The sequence below is a fragment of the Dreissena polymorpha genome, chromosome 2 (assembly GCF_020536995.1).
Source record: "Dreissena polymorpha isolate Duluth1 chromosome 2, UMN_Dpol_1.0, whole genome shotgun sequence".
In the NCBI taxonomy this organism is placed as follows: domain Eukaryota; kingdom Metazoa; phylum Mollusca; class Bivalvia; order Myida; family Dreissenidae; genus Dreissena; species Dreissena polymorpha.
Window position 1 is genome coordinate 97,981,233 of NC_068356.1, and position 20,493 is coordinate 98,001,725.

Genomic DNA, 20,493 nt, shown 5'->3' on the forward strand with positions numbered 1-20,493 from the left:
GGTCACATTTCACTTAGCTTCTTAACTCATTCTGAGACTAACACACACATATAATCAATAGAATAATTTAAATTTAAATAATTTTAAAATACAATAGTTTTGTTGATCATATTTAATGTATTTGTAGATCATGCTAATTGCTTTATCAAATACTTATTCAGTTAAATAATCTACTCGTAATAAGCAATGGTCTGCATAAAATTGAAAGTTTTATAAGTAGCCGAGTGAAATGGGACTCGGGGGACCATAACTTATGCCCATGCATAAAGATTCCATGGGCATAAACAATAAATAAGCACAACAGCATAGCATGGTGTAAAAACATTTTATTGACAAAGGGAAATTGCCATAATGCTGAATCTGCGAGTACAGTACCTGTAAAACAACCGCATTGATGACTTAGATTAATAATGATCTAGCTAGACTTCTCTTTAATACATTCTATAATTTGCTTTCCATAAATACTATCATTATGAAAACTAAAGTCTTATGCATGATTACTTCATTTAAAAATAATAACAATACATTTAAAATCACAATTAAATTGTTAAACCAAATTACAACCTTAAAATACTTGGTTACAGAAAAATGCATTGAGCAAATTCGTCAAAAAATTGATGAACTGCATTGAAAACAATGGGCAATAAAACTACAATCATGTTATATATAAAACATATTGTATCCCTATTCTGGGCATCAGTTACTTTTGATTTTACATAGTGGGCTTTGATTTTCCCATTAATAATGTTCATTCAGCAATCAACACAAATGAAACGTTTACATATACTTTTAAATTTCCCTGTTCAAAAGTAAACAATAATATGATGAGATCCTACATAAAATTGTTCACAACAGTTTGTTTGTTCAAGCTATATAGCAAAATCCATTATGTATATTACAATGATTACAATTAAACAAATGAAACAATATCTGTATATCATACAAAAAAGTTCACAGTAGCGTTTTTGTAACAACTATAACAATACATGAACCATTATTTTCCATTTGTGCAAATAAGTTAATGCACCCAGTAGAATCAATGTAAAGAAATAATTTAAATAATAAAAAAACTGACAAAACATTCTACTTACTTTTAAACAAACCACATGTATACTTTATGCAATTGGAGATTAAACTGTTTTTTCATGTTCAATGTTCAATATCTAACAAAAAAATAAGTAAATGAAAATTTTTGAAGTTGCAATATCAATACAAATTGATGACATAAAATTCTATAAATAACAGCACTGTAATAAAGAAGCACCCTTTTAATGAGAATGTTCCAAATTTCAGCTTTATATCTCACGTAACTAGGAGGATGCAAACTGTTATTATACACTCAACAAATAAATGAGCCCCACAATACATTAGGTATATTTTCCAAAATTAATCCAATACAATAATAATACACAAGGATTAGGAATAAAATTTCAAAATTATCTGTTCACTCAGACTTTATTAATTCTTATTTACAAACCCGGATTTTTAAACATAACATTAAAAAAAAATCTTTTATAAAATTAAAATAATATGAAATACACATAAGGCAATTTCCTTAACCTGTACAACTTTAAAAGTAAACATTTAAATCTCACTAAAAAATAAAACAAAATTTAACATAAAAATACTAAATACTATATAAAATGTGAACAAAAGTTGAATATTGCATGATATTATTTTTGCTGTGAATAAACATTAGTAGAACGAACTACAGTTAAATATTTCATCGTCTTTCATTATGTATTCTTATCTTTCCTTTGTCTCCTAATCACATACAGTCTTAATATTTTGTATGTACTGCAAAATTGTAATACAATAAAAAGTGCAGAAATGTTAAAATATGACATTCATGACTTGAACATTATCATTTTAGAAGAAATATGTATTAATCACATTCATACCATGTTTCATATGTATGTTCAATGTATTAATCACATTCATACCATGTGTCATATGTATGTTCAATGTATTAATCACATTCATACCATGTGTCATATGTATGTTCAATGTATTAATCACATTCATACCATGTGTCATATGTATGTTCAATGTATTAATCACATTCATACCATGTGTCATATGTATGTTCAATGTATTAATCACATTCATACCATGTGTCATATGTATGTTCAATGTATTAATCACATTCATACCATGTGTCATATGTATGTTCAATGTATTAATCACATTCATACCATGTGTCATATGTATGCTCAATGTATTAATCACATTCATACCATGTGTCATATGTATGTTCAATGTGCTCATAATAATTACTTTTTGGGTAAATCTAAGGGGTAAAAATAAAAAATAAGCAAGTAAAACTAAAAAGAAATCAAATAAGACACTAACTTAAAATCAAAACAACAAACAAAGAGCATTTAACAAAGCACAATAAAGTAAACTCATCAAAATGAGAAAAAGGAAAAAAACACAGCCTAATGACTTAAAAAACTGATGATTGTCAAATGTAAAAGCATGTAAATAGAGCATTATAAGTCATGTGAGTATATCATAATATCATTCTTACACTAGAAATGTGTAACTGACATTGATGGCCCCAGACACTTATTGGATACAGACAAATTAACCATTTACCACTTTAGATACGTATTTTGACCCATTTGTAGTCCCATAGAAAGTTAAATTTAATTATATAACTTTATTACAAAAATTCAAGTTTTAAAAGCTTCATTTCCAACCCTTGGATAATAATGAGCAGCAAACAGCATACAACCTGAACAGACTGCAAGTAACTTGCAGGCTGTTCTGGTTTTATGCTGTTTGCACATAGCCATTTTCACTTTACTACTGAGTGGGAACCCAAGTATTTGTTCATCAGTTGGCAAACATACACGCTGGGCATAATCCTGATAAAGCTTGGACAGCAATCAGTTCTTTCTCAACTTGGACAGCAATCAGTTCTTTCTCAACTTGGACAGCAATCACTTCTTTCTCAACTTGGACAGCAATCAGTTCTTTCTCAACTTGGACAGCAATCAGTTCTTTCTCAACGATCATCTACACATCAAAGTCATTAAGTTGGACAGCAATCAGTTCTTTCTCAACGATCATCCACACATCAAAGTCATTCAGTTGGACAGCAATCAGTTCTTTCTCAACGATCATCTACACATCAAAGTCATTCAGCTGCTAAAACTTTGGTGCAATCTACCATGCTGTTAAATAGGAGTTGAAAACGGAATGTTGGCACTGTTCTTAAGTATAAAACAGACAAATGGCCATAATTCTGCAAAAACTTGTTGCAGACCCAATTCCATCTGTACAATCATCTAAACATTTAGGCCATCCAACAGTATGTGCAATATTCACCCAACAATTTAAGAGAAGTTAAACAATTTTGGAAATATATATTCTATAGTGGAAAAACAAACATTCTTATGCCAAAAATGGTCACATCTGTAACTCCTTCATTTTATCTAGACATTAACCCATTTATGCGTAATGTCTAGAAAAAAGGCCTTGGCAAACAGCGTAGACCCTGATGAGACGCCACATGATGTGGCGTCTCATTAGGGTCTGCACTGTTTGCTTGATGGAATTTCTGTTAGAAATATTCTAAATATAGAATTAATATATTAGACACCCCTAATTTTGGAAATAAATTGATCAATTTAGAAGGATGGGAGAGTCCATTAGGCATAAATGGGTTAAAACAGCAAAACCCCTGAGAAGCATAAGAAGCCCATGTATATGTGGCCTCTAGAGTGTTAACAAGGTTTTACTAAAGCCATATATCGAAAAATGCCCCGCCTTCTGGCGGCCATGTTTTTCAACCAACCAGCATTATTTTCGAACTCGTCCAAGATATTATTGGGATGAATCTTCAAAGTATTTATTTTTTGTTGACCTTTGACCTTGAAGGATGACCTTGACCTTTCACCACTCAAAATGTGCAGCTCCATGAGATACACATACATGCCAAATATGAAGTTACCATCTTCAATATTGCAAAAGTTATGGGAAATGTTTAAGTTGGCGCAAACAAAGCAACAGACAGGGTAAAAACAATATGTCCCCCACTATAGTGGTGGGGGACATTAACAAAATAAGAAAACAAACTTACACATGCCAAAAAAACAATACACCCCAAAAACACCAACAAAGTTTGCTATTATTTGTATCCACCTAGTTCAAATACACATGCTCAAAATATTGGATAGATATCAAACAAAATGAATGCCTTCTTCAGTCTATATATATTTTTATAATTTGTAAAAACCCTTCTGGAATAACTTTGGGATCTCAATACTGTTCGAAACAAGGCACAATTTTGTATCATAATAATTTGAGTACAAGGTAACTGTTCCAAACAACCTTTGCATCTCAGACTGCTCATACACCAAAGTTTAAGCATTTTATTGTTTAATTGGATAAACTGCATAAACCTAAGAAATCACTTTTATATAACTTTAAACAACACAGTTTTATTATCATCATGCCCTTGCTTTTAGAACACATACTGGAGATTTTTTTGAAGAAATTTGATCAAAACTCAATTTTAAAACAGTTTACAACCACAATGCCTTAAGTTTAACTAGTAGCAATATGAATTAAATTTTTCACTGGTGTATGATACAAATTCGGTAATCAGGTAGTAATGTTTTTCAATATAAATACTGATTTTAAGTGCATGAATTTTCACAATATTAAGCGTAGTAAAAATTATGAAGTTTAAATATATTTTGGAATTTTCTACTTTTGCCGATAATAACTCGATCATTTGAATTCATTTTCCCTCGAAGAGTTCTTTCATTTGGTCGAGTGTTTCAAATAGCTGGCTCATGAACAAGCTTGAGTCTGTCTTTTTGGACGATTTTTTAGAAGACACATGGAAGAAGAACTTGAAATCTCCAGGAATCATGTACGCCACACCATAACCATCATCGGAAACTGGGCCGAAACCACCTCCTGGACTGGTCTGTCGGAAGAGAATTGAAGAAATAAATTACAGTTAAAGCGCGATTTAAAGCAAATAAAACAAAATTGATTCACTTATTCATGAGATTAAATCATATTACATACGCCCATTCAGGCAAATAATCGTAATTGATGTTCACATTAAGTACAATAAATATTTGTTGATGTGAAAATAAAGGAAAGCTCACTTTTACATACTGCTATGGTGTTATTACAGTTGATGGGGGATTTAAGAATAAATCAGAAGCTGTATGAATAGAAGAATAACTCGTAAGAATAAATCAAAGTTGAGGTATACGTATTGTGGAATAAATCACGGGTCACAAATAGAAAACTATTCATGACAGATAGAAACTGAATGAAAAGCATCTCATACATCTTTTACTTAACAGACGACTTACAAATCAAAAGCAAACTAGAAATGGCGCGGCAGAGGCCGACGCGTATCCCCACGCCGCATGTTTGACCCAAGGGCGCCCCAGAGTTGATCATGGGGCCATGCATAGTTGAGATTGACTGTATTGTCATAAGAGAAGTTCAGTATCAATTAGAAGTGAATGGGTGTAAAAATAAAGAAGTTATAGTAAAAGGCAATTTTGGGAGGGTGTGGCCTATGTGGGCGGGGTGCCCCAGGGTTGGTAATGGGGCCATGCATAGTTAAGATTGACCGTATTGTCATAAGAGAGGTTCAGTATCAATTTGAAGTGAATCAGTGTTTTAATGAAGAAATTATAGTAAAAGGCAATTTTGGGCGGGTGTGGTCTATGTGGGCGTGGTGCCCCAGGGTTGGCAACGGGGCCATGCATAGTTGAGTTTGACCGTTTTGTCATAAGAGAGGTTCAGTATCAATTTGAAGTGAATCAGTGTAGAAATGAAGAAGTTAATGTAAAATAACCTAAAATTTTTTTATAGTAAATGGAATTTTTTGGTGGGTGTGGCCTATGTGGGCGGGCGCCCCAGGGTTGGGATTGGGGCCATGCATAGTTGAGATTGACCCTAATGTCATAACAAAAGTTCAGTATCAATTTGAAGTGAATCCGTGTAGAAATGAAAAAATTATAGTAAATGGAAATTTTTGGTGGGTGTGGCCTATGTGGGCGGGGCGCCCCAGGGTTGGGAATGGGGCCATGCATGGTTGAGATTGACCGTAATGTCATAAGAGAGGTCCAGTATCAATTTGAAGTAAATCGGTGTAGAAATAAAGAAGTAAATGTAAAATAACCTAAAAAAATGAGTGATAATTTCTGACGCGGCCCCACCCCAACCGCTATAACTTTTGACCCAGGGGTCAGATCAAAATTCCAAATAGTGCAGGGTCGCACATATGCTCATAGCTACCATGTGTGTAAGTTTCAAGGTTCTAGTGCTTTTAGTGTAGGAGGAGATAGTGGCCAGGACGGACGGACAGACAGACGGACGGACGGACGGACGGCGGAGATAACCACAATATCCCCACCTTTTTTTCAAAAAGCGTGGGGATAATAATGTCCATAATATCACGATTGCTTGACTTAACAATATGAGTCTAGTTCAGAGAAAACTGGGATAAATGCATGTGCGTAAAGTGTCACCCCAGATTAGCATGTGCACTCCCCACAGGCTTATCAGAGACGAAACTTTCCACATTTATGTTTTTTTCTCATTTCAAGGAATGTCTTCTTGGCAAAAAATCCTGTTTAATCGTAAAATGTGGCCCTAGATTAGCCTGTGTGGCCTGCACAATCTGAGACAATATTTTATGCACATGCATTAAGCCCAGTTTCCTGAGAACTTTACTTTATCAATAACTTTGTTTGACCCTTATGTCAGAGATGACAGTTGCTGCTATTGTATTTTTTGTTCAAAAGAAGATACTTCATAGCTAAAATCCTGTTTAGGCGGAAAATGTATACACACAAGTTACGTCCAGTTTTCCCTGAGCGCGCCTCATATCTGTAACATTCTTGACCTTTCCTACCTTGTCTCTGTACTCGGGTAAATCACAGCTTGGTGAGTTTCCTACCTTGTCTCTGTACTCGGGTAAATCACAGCTCGTTGAGTTTCCTACCTTGTCTCTGTACTCGGGTAAATCACAGCTCGGTAAGTTTCCTACCTTGTCTCTGTACTCGGGTAAATCACAGCTCGGTGAGTTTCCTACCTTGTCTCTGTACTCGGGTAAATCACAGCTCGGTGAGTTTCCTACCTTGTCTCTGTACTCGGGTAAATCACAGCTTGGTGAGTTTTCTTCCTGGTCTCTGTACTCTGGTAAATCACACCTCGGTGAGTTTCCTACCTTGTGTCTGTACTCCGGTAAATCACAGCTCGTGAGTTTTCTACCTTGTCTCTGTACTCCATTAAATCCCAGCTCGGTGAGTTTACTACCTGTCTCTGTACTCCGGTAAATCACAGCTCGGTGAGTTTCCTACCCTGTCTCTGTACTCCGGTAAATCACAGCTCGGTGAGTTTCCTACCTGTCTCTGTACTCCGGTAAATCACAGCTCGGTGAGTTTCCTACCTGTCTCTGTACTCCGGTAAATCACAGCTCGGTGAGTTTCCTACCTTGTCTCTGTACTCCAGTAAATCACAGCTCAGTGAGTTTCCTACCCTGTCTCTGTACTCCGGTAAATCACAGCTCGGTGAGTTTCCTACCTTGTCTCTGTACTCCAGTAAATCACAGCTCAGTGAGTTTCCTACCCTGTCTCTGTACTCCGGTAAATCACAGCTCGGTGAGTTTCCTACCGTGTTTCAGTACTCCGGTAAATCACAGCTTGGTGAGTTTCCTACCTTGTCTCTGTACTCCGGTAAATCACAGCTCGTGAGTTTCCTACATTGTTTCTGTACTCCGGTAAATCACAACTCAGTGAGTTTCCTACCTGTCTTTGTACTCCGGTAAATCACAGCTCGGTCAATTTCCTACCCTGTCTCTGTAATTTGGTAAATCACAGCTCGGTGAGTTTCCTATCTGTCTCTGTACTCCGGTAAATCACAGATCGGTGAGTTTCCTACCCTGTCTCTGTACTCCGGTAAATCACAGCTCGGTGAGTTTCCTACCTGTCTCTGTACTCAGATAAATCACAGCTCGGTAAGTTTCCTACCTTGTCTCTGTACTCAAGTTAATCACAGCTAGATCACAGCTTGTGAGTTCCTACCTTGTCTCTGTACTCAGGTAAATCACAGCTTGGTGAGTTGAGCAGCTGCTGCTGTGGTGACTGACTGGTAGACAGTGTCCACGGAATGCTGAGGCACTTCTTCAAGAACTCACAGTCCTGGGAACACCAACATATATATGAAGGGTTCAATGTGAAACTATTGAATTTGACATAGAAATATGCCAGTAATGACAAAGTTGCCTACCCTTATTTTTCAGGACTGTTTGTATAGAGGACACCTCAGACAATTTAGCAGCCCACTACATATGGAAGAGGCCATAGGCTTGTTGCCCAGTGTCACCTTCCATTTCTTCTTACATATTTCTTAAGAACATTAAATCAGTTTTTATAAAAAACAAAACATGTGCGCCTTAATAGAAATAATTATATAAATTACTGCCTAAGAATACACAAATTAAAATATATTCCACGCTTTTGCTACCTGCATTAATCTGTAAGTGTGCTAAAAAAATCGTAGTCAAGTCCCATGCTATACAGCTGAAATGTTTAAGTGTACAAAATGCATGAGTGTAGGACAATCAAACATACATAGTCGAGTTCCCATGCTGTATAGCTGGAATGTGTTCAACAATCAAACCTACATATTCTAGTCCCTTGCTGACGACGTAGAGGGCAAACAGGTGCCTGTCGATGCCACGCCCGCTCATACAGTCCTTGTACTGCCTGGCGTGAGCCTCACAGGCCTCCTGGAGCAGGCGGATCTTGTCTGCACGGGAAACCGTCTTATCCACAAACGCCCTGTTAAAGACATGCACAAAGACAATAGGGAATATTAAGAATGATTTCACATTATTTTGAAAAAATTGATCCAACTTTTACAGCAAATTCAGTTGATTAAAGCCCCGTTGATTAAATTTCTGCTATAAACCACGGCACAAAATGACGTCATTTTTTTTACAAAATGACGCCATTAATCCAGGGAAATTATCCAGTTAAACTAATTTTGTTTATATAAAAAGGTTTACTGAATAAAAAGTGGGATAAATAGAATAATATATTAGTGTTGATTATTGATCAGGTTTATCATGCTCGGCACAAAAACAAAAAAGCACTTGCCAAGGTTCATGCTTTTTGTTTTCTAAGCCTCGCATGATAAACTTGATCTATAATCAACACTAACCTATTATTCTTTATATCATTGATAAATTGATAAAAAATATCTCAAGTATTACTGATAAAACTACATAAAATTGGACTGCTCTTTACAAAATATGAAATATAAAAATGGTTATTACACCTTCAACAGTATTTATTTTGAAACATTTTTCAAACATCTAAAACATTATATTGAACTTTTGTCTAAAAACTCCACTTATGTAAAAAAACTGTTTATTGCCTAATTTTACTTTTGACCTCTAATTGTGACCTTAACAATTAAGGTACCAGTAATGTCAGGTGTGATACACTAGACACTGAGTCTCCGCAAGGTTATCATTTGTTGTAACTCTGACAAGCCATTTTTGGCAAAATTTGACCTTTGGCCTCTACATGTGATCCTGAGAAAGGCAGACAGGTTTTACCCACAACATGCCGTCTCCTCATGGTGCTCATTAGTTGTTCATTATTTATTATAGCATGATGTATGACGTACTTACCATGAAATCTAAGTAAGACATTGACCTTGCAGACAGCAAGACAGGTTTAAATGGAACATGTCTTATGCTGGATTGCATTTGAGCCAAATTATGCAACAACAAAATATAACTGAGTCAGGAACTGTTCAGGCTGTTTTATGTAAACAAATTTAACTTAAAGCCTCTAATTTTTACCTTAACAGTTGAGGTTGGGAGACGTTTGTTACATGTCAATCGTCTATTGATGGTTTTTACATTTGTGCTAATTAATTTCAAAATAAATAAATATATGGAAAAGTTATGTGACAGGAATATTCAAGCTGTTTAACAGCAAAATCTGACCTTTGATCTCTAAGCTTGGACTTGACCTTTGAAGTTTAGAGACAGGTGTTACATGCAATACTTTGTCTTATGATGGTGAAAATTTGTGCAAAGTTATTTCAAAATGCATCCTTTTATGGCAAAATTATGACTGACACGTGCAATTAGACCTTTGACCTCTAAGTGTGACATTGACCTTTAACTAAGGCACAATGGTATTATACACAAATTGTCAAGTTTTTTTTTGTGGACACTTGTGCAATGTAATTTCAAAACTCGTCAATATTTTGCATAATTACAGGTGAGACAGGAAACTTTGCACAGACGTCCAGATCAATAGACGTACTGACACACAGTGCAACTGCAGTATGTTGCCTTCTCTGTATCACTGGAGAACTATTAATAACACTCCTAAAATCTCTCACCTTACGAACTTTGAGGCCTCCATTGTCAGTGACCGTACAGTCTCTGTACGACCCTGAAGGTAGAGACGCGTCATTGAGGATTCATACGTGAGACAGTGTTCCTTGGCGTTCTTAAAATAGGTCACCTGCAGAGCCATCTGGATGTATGCATCTGGACTGACCTGGTTTTAGGATATGTAAAACATAATAGTGCGCATTTGGACTGACATTGCAACAGAATATGAACACATTATGGTGAAAATTTTGACTGATCGCATCAGGAATGATCTCAACACAAGGTAAAGCGAACATGTAGGTTTGCATCATGCTTAACCTGTTAACAGGATATGCAAAGCATATTGATGGCATCAGGACTTACCTGATTACAGGATGTGTAAAACATAATGGTCATCATCAGGACTGACATGGGAACATGATATAAAAAAAACATGTTATGAATTATGAAAACATGTGATGTCGGAGCACAGCGCACTTGACTATTCTTGTTTATGTCAGTGGAGCTTTTTTCTCAATAAAACTATTTAATATTAAGTACGTTATTTAGTATTTTTCTAATTTGCAAAACATCCTACACACACCTTAACCATGATTTAGAGTGCAAACCATTCTACTATATTAACTTACAGTGACCTTGACAGTTGACCTTGACACAATGTGCCTCAGATGCAAACAAAAATGAAGTTGTTGTACAATGTATGTAGACTTACATCACATTAGGTAAATTATTGACATTAAGCTGTAACCGTTTTTTTCTAAATTTAGTAACAGTGACCTTTACCTTGATCTCACCCATCCCATTTCAATCCCTGGAAATGAGAATCCCATATATACAGTTTCATTACAGTTTCTCTATTTGCTTTCAAGTTATTGATGGCAAAGAATTGTTTAATATGGGGAATACATGTTGTAAGTTTGATTGAAATCCCTCAAGCCATTCCTGAGAACTAGATTATCAAAAAGCTTTGGACCTAGCATGGATGTCGACAGGACGCTATATACAGCTTTCTTTTTCTTTTAAAAGTAAACAAGGGGGCCATGATGGCCCTATATCGCTCCACTGTTTTTTCTTTGCGAAAAAAAACGTGTAATGCGCATGGGTTGAAATGTATTCAAGCATGTGACTTTCTCTTTCTATCCCTCGTCCCACTGGGCGCATAAAGTTGGAAGGGTGAGCATTTCTATATATGGAAAAAGTTACTACCGTGTTAACTAAACAGACAAAAAAGCCCGGGAATTGTTGCACAGGTCCTTTGCTTATAACGTAGGTACATTTATCTCTCCAAAAGATATTGTCGTTCTTTCTATTTCACATATTTTTGACGCTGAAGATCAAATCTACGCATTTTATTTGAAACAGATTCACAAGACCCATAGGAATCAAAATGCCTTAACCCTTTACCAAACAACACATTTTGGACTTTCCCAATTTGAAAGAGGTTGCAGACGTCAATTGAATTAAAATGGAATATGAAGGAAATGATCAGGTAGGGTAGAAATAATTGTGATAAAAGGAGAAATTGCTCATCAACCCACACATCCCTAAGACCAACAGGCCTGAGAATATTATGATAATTTAAAGATTATTTCTTTATATTTATAAATGTATTTAATAAAGTAATACATTTGACTTCTAAGATCAATTCATAACTTGTATTAAGAAAATTATAAAATGGTCAGAAATATATATGGATTGTTTAGCAATTGACAATCATTTCAACAATTCATGATCAGTCACTATTCACAAATGGAACAATGAATCTTCTTGTCCATAACTGTATGGCATAGGGCTACCAAATTTGGTATGTAATGACATCTTATAGTCCTCTAAAGATGCACAAAATAGGCCTTATATAAGCAAATTTTCGATTTTTTGACCCCCCAGGGCAGGGTCAAATTTGACCCCAGGGGCATAATTTGAACAAACTTGGTAGAGGACTATTAGATGTCACTACATACCAAATTTGGTAGCCCTAGGCCCAATGGTTATGGACGAGAAGATTTTTTAAGTTTTCACAAAATAGGCCTTATATAAGCAAATTTTCAATTTTTTGACCCCCTGGGGCAGGGTCAAATTTGACCCCAGGGGCATAATTTGAACAAACTTGGTAGAGGACTATAAGATGTCACTACATACCAAATTTGGTAGCCCTTGGCCCAATGGTTATGGACAAGAAGATTTTTAAAGTTTACACAAAATAGGCCTTATATAAGCAAATGTTCAATTTTTTGACCTCCCGGGGCAGGGTCAAATCAGACCACAGGGGCATAATTTGAACAAACTTGATAGAGGACAATAATATGTCACTACATACAAAATTTGGTAGCCCTAAGCCCAATGGTTATGGACAAGAAGATTTTTAAAGTTTGCACAAAATAGGCCTTATATCAGCAAATTTTCAATTTTTTAACCCCCTGGGGCAGGGTCAAATTTGACCCCAGGGGCATAATTTGAACAAACTTGGTAGAGGACTATAAGATGTCACTACATAGCAAATTTGGTAGCCCTTGGCCCAATGGTTATGGAAAAGAAGATTTTTAAAGTTTGCACAAAATAGGCCTTATATAAGCAAATTTTCAATTTTTTGACCCCCTGGGGTAGGGTCAAATTTGACCTCAGGGGCATAATTTGAACAAACTTGGTAGAGGACTATAAGATGTCAATACATACCAAATTTGGTAGCCCTAGGCCTAATGGTTATGGACAAGAAGATTTATAAAGTTTGCACAAAATAGGCCTTATATAAGCAAATTTTCAATTTTTTGACCCCCCGGGGCAGGGTCAAATTTGACACCAGGGGCATAATTTGAACAAACTTGGTAGAGGACTATAAGATGTCACTACATACCAAATTTGGTAGCCCTAGGCCTAATGGTTATGGACAAGAAGATTTTTAAAGCTTGCACAAAATAGGCCTTATATCAGCAAATTTTCAATTTTTTAACCCCCCGGGGCAGGGTCAAATTTGACCCCAGGGGCATAATTTGAACAAACTTGGTAGAGGACAATAAGATGTCACTACATACCGAATTTTGTAGCCCTATGCCATACGGTTATGGACAAGAAGATTTTTAAAGTTTGCACAAATAGGCCTTATATAAGCAAATTTTCAATGTTTGACCCCCCGGGGCAGGGTAAAATTTAACCCCAGGGGCATAATTTGAACAAACTTGGAAGAGGACTATAAGATGTCACTACATAGCAAATTTGGTAGCCCTAGGCCCAATGGTTACGGACAAGAAGATTTTTAAAGTTTGCACAAAATAGGCCTTATATAAGCAAATGTTCAATTTTTTGACCCCCTGGGGTAGGGTCAAATTTGACCTCAGGGGCATAATTTGAACAAACTTGGTAGAGGACTATAAGATGTCAATACATACCAAATTTGGTAGCCCTAGGCCTAATGGTTATGGACAAGAAGATTTATAAAGTTTGCACAAAATAGGCCTTATATAAGCAAATTTTCAATTGTTTGACCCCCCGGGGCAGGGTCAAATTTGACCCCAGGTTCACCACAGGAACATTCCTGAGAAATTTCATCAGATTTGGACGAGTAGTTTAGGACAAGAAGATGTTTAAAGAAAAAGTTAACGCACGCACACACGGACGCACGCACGGACGCACACACGACGGACACAGGACCATGACATAAGCCCCGCTGGCCTTTGGCCAGTGGAGCTAAACATCAGCCAGTTTACCTTGCAAGTCTTCACAAATCCTTTCCCATACTTGAAATAGCCCTCCACACGTAAATCTATATCTTCTATGGCCTGAAAGAACATATCTCTACAAAATAAGGACTAACAATTTTCAATCTAGAGTCATCAATACAGCAAACACAAGGTAATTGATTAAGGCTTTTTTAATAGTGGAAACAAGACGGTTCTTTCAAAGTTGAAATGGGAAGTTTTACATGCAGCATGTAGTATTCAAATTAAATATAGCTATTTCGCCATTCCACTTATATTATGATTTTATAGAAGTAAACTCTCTGTGATCAATGTGTGCCTATCATGCATACCAAGTTTTATCCCACATCCTAATGACAGACTCTTTTTTCATAAAATACGTTATTAAAAGTTCTTTTTAAATCAAGCTTTGAATGAAGTAAAACAATAATCAATTTAATTATTTAATTTTATAATAGAGATCAACATATAATATAAACATAATGTAGAGAATAAGAATCAAAACTATATATCATCAAGCGATTACATCCCTTCTATTACTTGATTACTGAATGCTAATCAAATTGCCAACTATAGCCAGTGACTCATGATGATGTAATCTCTGTCGCGAAATTGCGTCATTTAGTTCAAGGACACGGATGCATTGGCATTTTTATTGCAGATGGATTCAAATATGTCACAAGTATTTTTGTGTCATTATTAAAATAATAAAATTCAAATGACAGTGTTTGGAATTTATGGCTTGCATCAAACTGATTAGATTTAATTTCTAGTTTTTGACCCGGCATGGCCCATGTTCGAACTTGACCTACACATCATCTAGATACTTCTTCTGACCAAGTGTGGTGAAGATCGGATGAAACCTGTGACTTGAATTAGAGAGCGGACACCATGCTGAATGTGTAAAATGTACAAAGTGACCCTGTGACCTAATTTTTGATCTGGCATAGCCCATGTTCGAAATTGGCCTTAAGATCATCTAGATAAAACTTCTGACTAATTGGTGAAGATCGGATGAAAACTATTTGAATTAAAGAGCGGACATCATGCTGAATGTTAAACAAGAGCACTGCCTAGCATGTGCAGACGGCTCATCTATTTTTCTTTTAAAAGGTGAAGGGACCTATCTCAATACTTCAGTCAAAAAGGGGGAGGGATGGGGGGTGGAGAGGTGTGTATAGTGTGGGTGTGTGGTCATTTATTACATTATCTTTCAAAAATGAAAAAAATTGAATAAAATAATAATTTTCTTTTTTGGAAGGGGAGATTCTTGGGTGGGATGGTTGGACAGTCTTTCAAAAATAAAACAAGGGCTGTTTGTAAAACATGCATGCCCCCCATATGGGCTATAAGTTGTAGTGGCAGCCATTGTGTGAATACTTTTTTGTCACTGTGACCTTGACCTTTGACCTAGTGACCTGAAAATCAATAGGGGTCATCTGCCAGTTATGATCAATGTTCTTATGAAGTTGCATGATCCTAGGCCTAATTATTCTTGAGTAATCATCAGGAAATCATTTACTGTTGAGTCACTGTGACCTTGACCTTTGACCTAGTGACCTGAAAATAATTAGGGGTCATCTTCCAGTCATGATCAATGTACCTATGAAGTTTCATGATCCTAGGCATAAGCATTATTGAGTTATCATCCGGAAACCATTGTACTGTTTAGAGTCACTGTGACCTTGACCTCTGACCTAGTGACCTGAAAATCAATAGGGGTCATCTGCCAGTCATGATCAATGTACCTATGAAGTTTTATAATCCTAGGCTTAAGCATTCTTGACTTGAGTTATCATCCGGAAACAATTTTACTGTTTTGAGTCACTGTGACCTTGACCTTTGACCTAGTGACCTGAAAATTGATAGGGGTCATGTGCCAGTCATGATCAATGAACCTATGAAGTTTCATGATCATAGGCTTAAGCATTCTTGAGTTATCATCAGGAAACCGTTTTACTGTTTCGAGTCACTGTGACCTTGACCTTTGACCTAGTGGCCTGAAAATCAATAGGGGTCATCTGCCAGTCATGATCAATGTACCTATGAAGTTTCATGATCCTAGGCCTAAGCTTTCTTGAGTTATTATCTTGAAACCATCTGGTGGACAGACCGACATGTGCAAAAAATATACCCCCTCTTCTTTGAAGGGGGGCATACTAAAAAAAAAAATATTTGTGTTTTGTTAACCATGTTTTAAAAGAAAATTGGGGGGGGGGTGGGGGCTGGGGGGGTTGGGGGGTTGAGAGGGGGAGTTTAGTGTGGGGTGTGGTCATTTATTAGATAATCTTTCAAAAATAAGAAAAAAATGGGAAACAAAAAATCGGGGTGGGAGGGGGGAATTGGGGGTGGTGTGTGGGGAATGGTTTGGGTGGAGTCTATTGTGGTATGTCAGGTAAGTGTTGTTTTGTCAAAGTATGAATCAAATCTGATCATAAAAAATAAAGAAGTGATGGCAATTTTAGCAATATTTAATACTTTGAATTTGAGAGTCAATGTCATTCAAAGGTCAAGGTCAAATTCAACTTGTCAGGTACAGTACCATCATAATAGTAAGAAAGTATTTGAAGATTGAAAGCAATAGCTTTGATACTTTAGAAGTAAAGTGGATCTAAACACAAAATTTAACCAAATATTCAAAGTTACTAGGTCAAAAAAGGGCCATAATTCTGTCAAAATGCCAGTCAGAGTTACATAACTTTGCCTGCACAGTCCCTTATGATAGGTAGTAAGTGTTGCAAGAATGAAAGCAATAGCTTTGATACTTTAGGAATAAAGTGAACCTAAACACAAAACTTAATTATTTTTTTTCAATTTTCTAAGTATAAAAGGGGCCATAATTCTGTGAAAATGCCAGTCAGAGTTACATTACTTTGCCTGCACAGTCCCCTTATGATAGTTAGTAAGTGATGCAAGTATACAAGCAATAGCTTTGATACTCAAGGAATGAAGTGGACCTGAACACAAAACTTAACCAAATTTTCAATTTTCTAAGTATTAAAAGGGCCATAATTCTGTCAAAATGCCAGTCAGAGTTACATAACTTTGCCTGCACAGTCCCCTTATGCTTGTTAGTAAGTGTTGCAAGTATGAAAGCAATAGCTTTGATACTTTATGAGAAAAGTGGACCTAAACACAAAACTTAACCTAAACACAAAACTTAACTGGACGCTGACGCAGACGCTCAGGTGATGACAAGAGCTCATAATTTTTTTTCAAAAAATATGATGAGCTAAAAATGCACTAAGTGACCCCATGAGCTAGTTTTTGACCCAGCATGACCCATATTCAAACTTGACCTAGACATCATCTAGCTACAACTTCTGACCAAGTTTGGTGAAGATCGGATGAAAACTACTTGAATAAGAGAGTGGCCACCATTCTCAATGTTTAAAATGCGCTAAGTGACCCTGTGACCTAGTTTTTGAAGTGCCATGACCCATGTTCAAACTTGGCCTAGACATCATCTAGATACAACTTCTGAATAGGTTTGGTGAAGCTCGGATGAAAACTACTTGAATTAGAGAGCAAAACCATGCTCAATGTTTAAAACGCAACGCACTAAGTGATCATGTGACCTAGTTTTTGACCCGGCATGACCCATATTCAAACATGACCTAAACATCATCTAGATACAACATCTGACCAAGTTTGGTGAAGATCGGATGTACACAACTTAAATTAGAGAGCGGACACTTAATACTGACCGACAGACAGACCGACCAACTTCGTTTGTGGGGGTATAAAAAGGAAGTCAATGTAAAAAATGTATCAATTGTATTGAGTGTTGATTTGCAACTGATCACGGAAGCTAGAAACATTCTTTATGTTACTAATTTTTCAGACAATCAACATGATGTTTTTATTGTTTCAACAACTTTGATGAGCTAGAGCAGTAGAGGTTTGAGAGACATACATGCTTATGTGAGTAAGGCAAATGATTTCAATCAACTTTTGGTAATGTCTTATAAGGATGGTTTATTTAATTATAACAATATAATACTGATATAAATCTGAATCATCATGTACAAAAATGGCAGTCTCTTTGGTTTTGGTTAAATAATTTATATTTTTCAAAACATAACTACAGAAAATATTACAGGATAAGTATAATTTAAGTTGTAAATGTCTTTGACTACTTGAGTCATCCAACTCTTCTCGGACAGCCTTGCCATTTTAATCTTCTTTTAACTCTTCAGATAAATTCAAGTCCACAAACACACTTTTATCACATGCCATACCCTGTTTCCCATGTAATATAACCATTACGAATATCTTTATCTTACACATATGTAATATACTTTTTAAGCATTTTCATTGGCTAAGTTTTCCCTATATTGACCAATCACATTTTGTTATTTTGCTGAAAGGGCGTTGCAACATCAAATGACGTCACGAAATGTAAACAACATTCGGGATTTGTCATTATGTTTGCGTAAATATTTATTTAATTTGCTCATTTAAACGCATGTGCTTACAAGAGATGTGTTCGTCAGAAACACAATGCCCCATATTGCGCCTCTTTGAATTTTTATATATATATTTTGACCTTTGACCTTGAAGGATGACCTTGACCTTAAACTTCCACCACTCAAAATGTGCAGTTTTATGAGAACGCTGCTTTTAAATTTTATTTTTATTACCTTTGACCTTGAAGGATGACCTTGACCTTGAACTTCCACCACTTAAAATATGCAGCTTCATGATAACCCTGCTTTGAAAAAAAAATAATTGACCTTTGACCTTGAATGATGACCTTGACAGATGAACAGGACCTTGAACTTCCACCACTCAAAATGTGCAGCTTCATGATAATGCTGCTTTGAATTTATTTTTCTGACCTTTGACCTTGAAGGTTGACCTTGACCTTGAAGGATGACCTTGACCTTGAACTTCCACCACTCAAAATGTGCAGCTTCATGAAAACGCTGCTTTGAAAAAATAAATAAAAATTGACCTTTCACCTTGAAGGATGACCTTGACCTTGAACTTCCACCACTCAAAATGTGCAGTTTCATGAGATACACATGCATTCCAAATTATCAAGTTGCTATCTTCAATATTAAAAAAGTTATGGCCAATGTTAAAGTTTTCGGACGGACAGACGCCATATATTTGACATTTGACCTTGAAGGATGACCTTGACCTTCACCTTTCACCACTCAAAATGTTCAGCTCCATGAGATACACATGCATGCCAAATATCAAGTTGCTACCTTCAATATTGAAAAAGAGATGTGTTTGTCAGAAACACAATTCCTCCTAATGCACCGCTTTTTTTTACCTTTGACCTTGAAGGATGGCCATGACCTTGACCTTTCACCACTCAAAATGTGCAGCTCCATGAGATACACATGCATGCCAAATATCAAGTTGCTAAGTTCAATATTTCAAAAGTTATTTTAAAACTTTACTTTATTAAAGTTTTAATTTTTCGACCTTTGACCTTGAAGGATGACCTTGACCTTGAACTTCCCCCACTCAAAATGTGCAGCTCCATGAGATACACATGCATGCCAAATATCAAGTTGCTATGTTCAATATTTCAAAAGTTATTGCAAAACTTTACTATAGTAAAGTTGTACATTTTTGACCTTTGACCTTGAAGGATGACCTTGACCTTGACTTTTTACCACTCAAAATGTGCAGCTCCATGAGATACACATACATGCCAAATATCAAGTTGCTTCGTTCAATATTTCAAAAGTTAATGCAAAACTTTACTATAATAAAGTTTTAAAAATTTGACCTTTGACCTTGAAGGATGACCTTGACCGTTCACCACTCAAAATGTGATACACATACATGCCAAATATCAAGTTGCTATGTTCAATATTTCAAAAGTTATTGCAAAACTTTACTTTATTAAAGTTTTAAATTTTTGACCTTTGACCTTGAAGGATGATCTTGACCTTTCACCACTCAAAATGTACAGCTCCATGAGATACACATGCATGCCAAATATCAAGTTGCTATGTTCAATATTTCAAAAGTTATTGCAAAACTTTAATATATTAAGTTTTTTAATTTTTGACCCTCGACCTTGAAGGATGACCTTGACCTTTCACCACTCAAAATGTGCAGCTCAATGAGATACACATCATGCCAAATATCAAGTTGCTATGTTCAATATTTCAAAAGTAATTGCAAAACTTTACAGTAAGGTTAAAGTTTTGGGACAGAATGACAGACAGACAGGCCAAAAACAATTTACCCCCGATCTATTGATCCGGGGGCATAAAAAAGATCTGACACTCTGTGTCATTAATCATACCATATTTTATTAAACTCGTCCAGGAAATTAGTTAGTGAGCTCGCCAAAGGCTTGCTTACAAACAAAATTCCTGAACTCGTAATAAAATATGGTATGATATGACAACTCATGCCAGATCCTTT

At 36.0% G+C, this 20,493-nt stretch overlaps 1 protein-coding gene across 1 annotated transcript in view; it reads right to left on the reverse strand.

Moving 5' to 3' along the window:
* Positions 1–309: 309 nt before the first annotated feature.
* The window catches only part of LOC127868182 (carnitine O-palmitoyltransferase 1, liver isoform-like), a 74,741-nt gene continuing 54,557 nt past the window's right edge, over positions 310–20,493 (reverse strand). The window contains exons 12-16 of the mRNA XM_052409835.1: positions 14,107–14,178; positions 10,411–10,571; positions 8,672–8,828; positions 8,070–8,186; positions 310–4,942 (exon numbers count right to left, since the gene is read on the reverse strand). Coding sequence (XP_052265795.1) covers positions 4,751–4,942; positions 8,070–8,186; positions 8,672–8,828; positions 10,411–10,571; positions 14,107–14,178 — 699 coding nt within the window. The 3' untranslated portion in view covers positions 310–4,750. The remainder of the gene's footprint in view (positions 4,943–8,069; positions 8,187–8,671; positions 8,829–10,410; positions 10,572–14,106; positions 14,179–20,493) is intronic.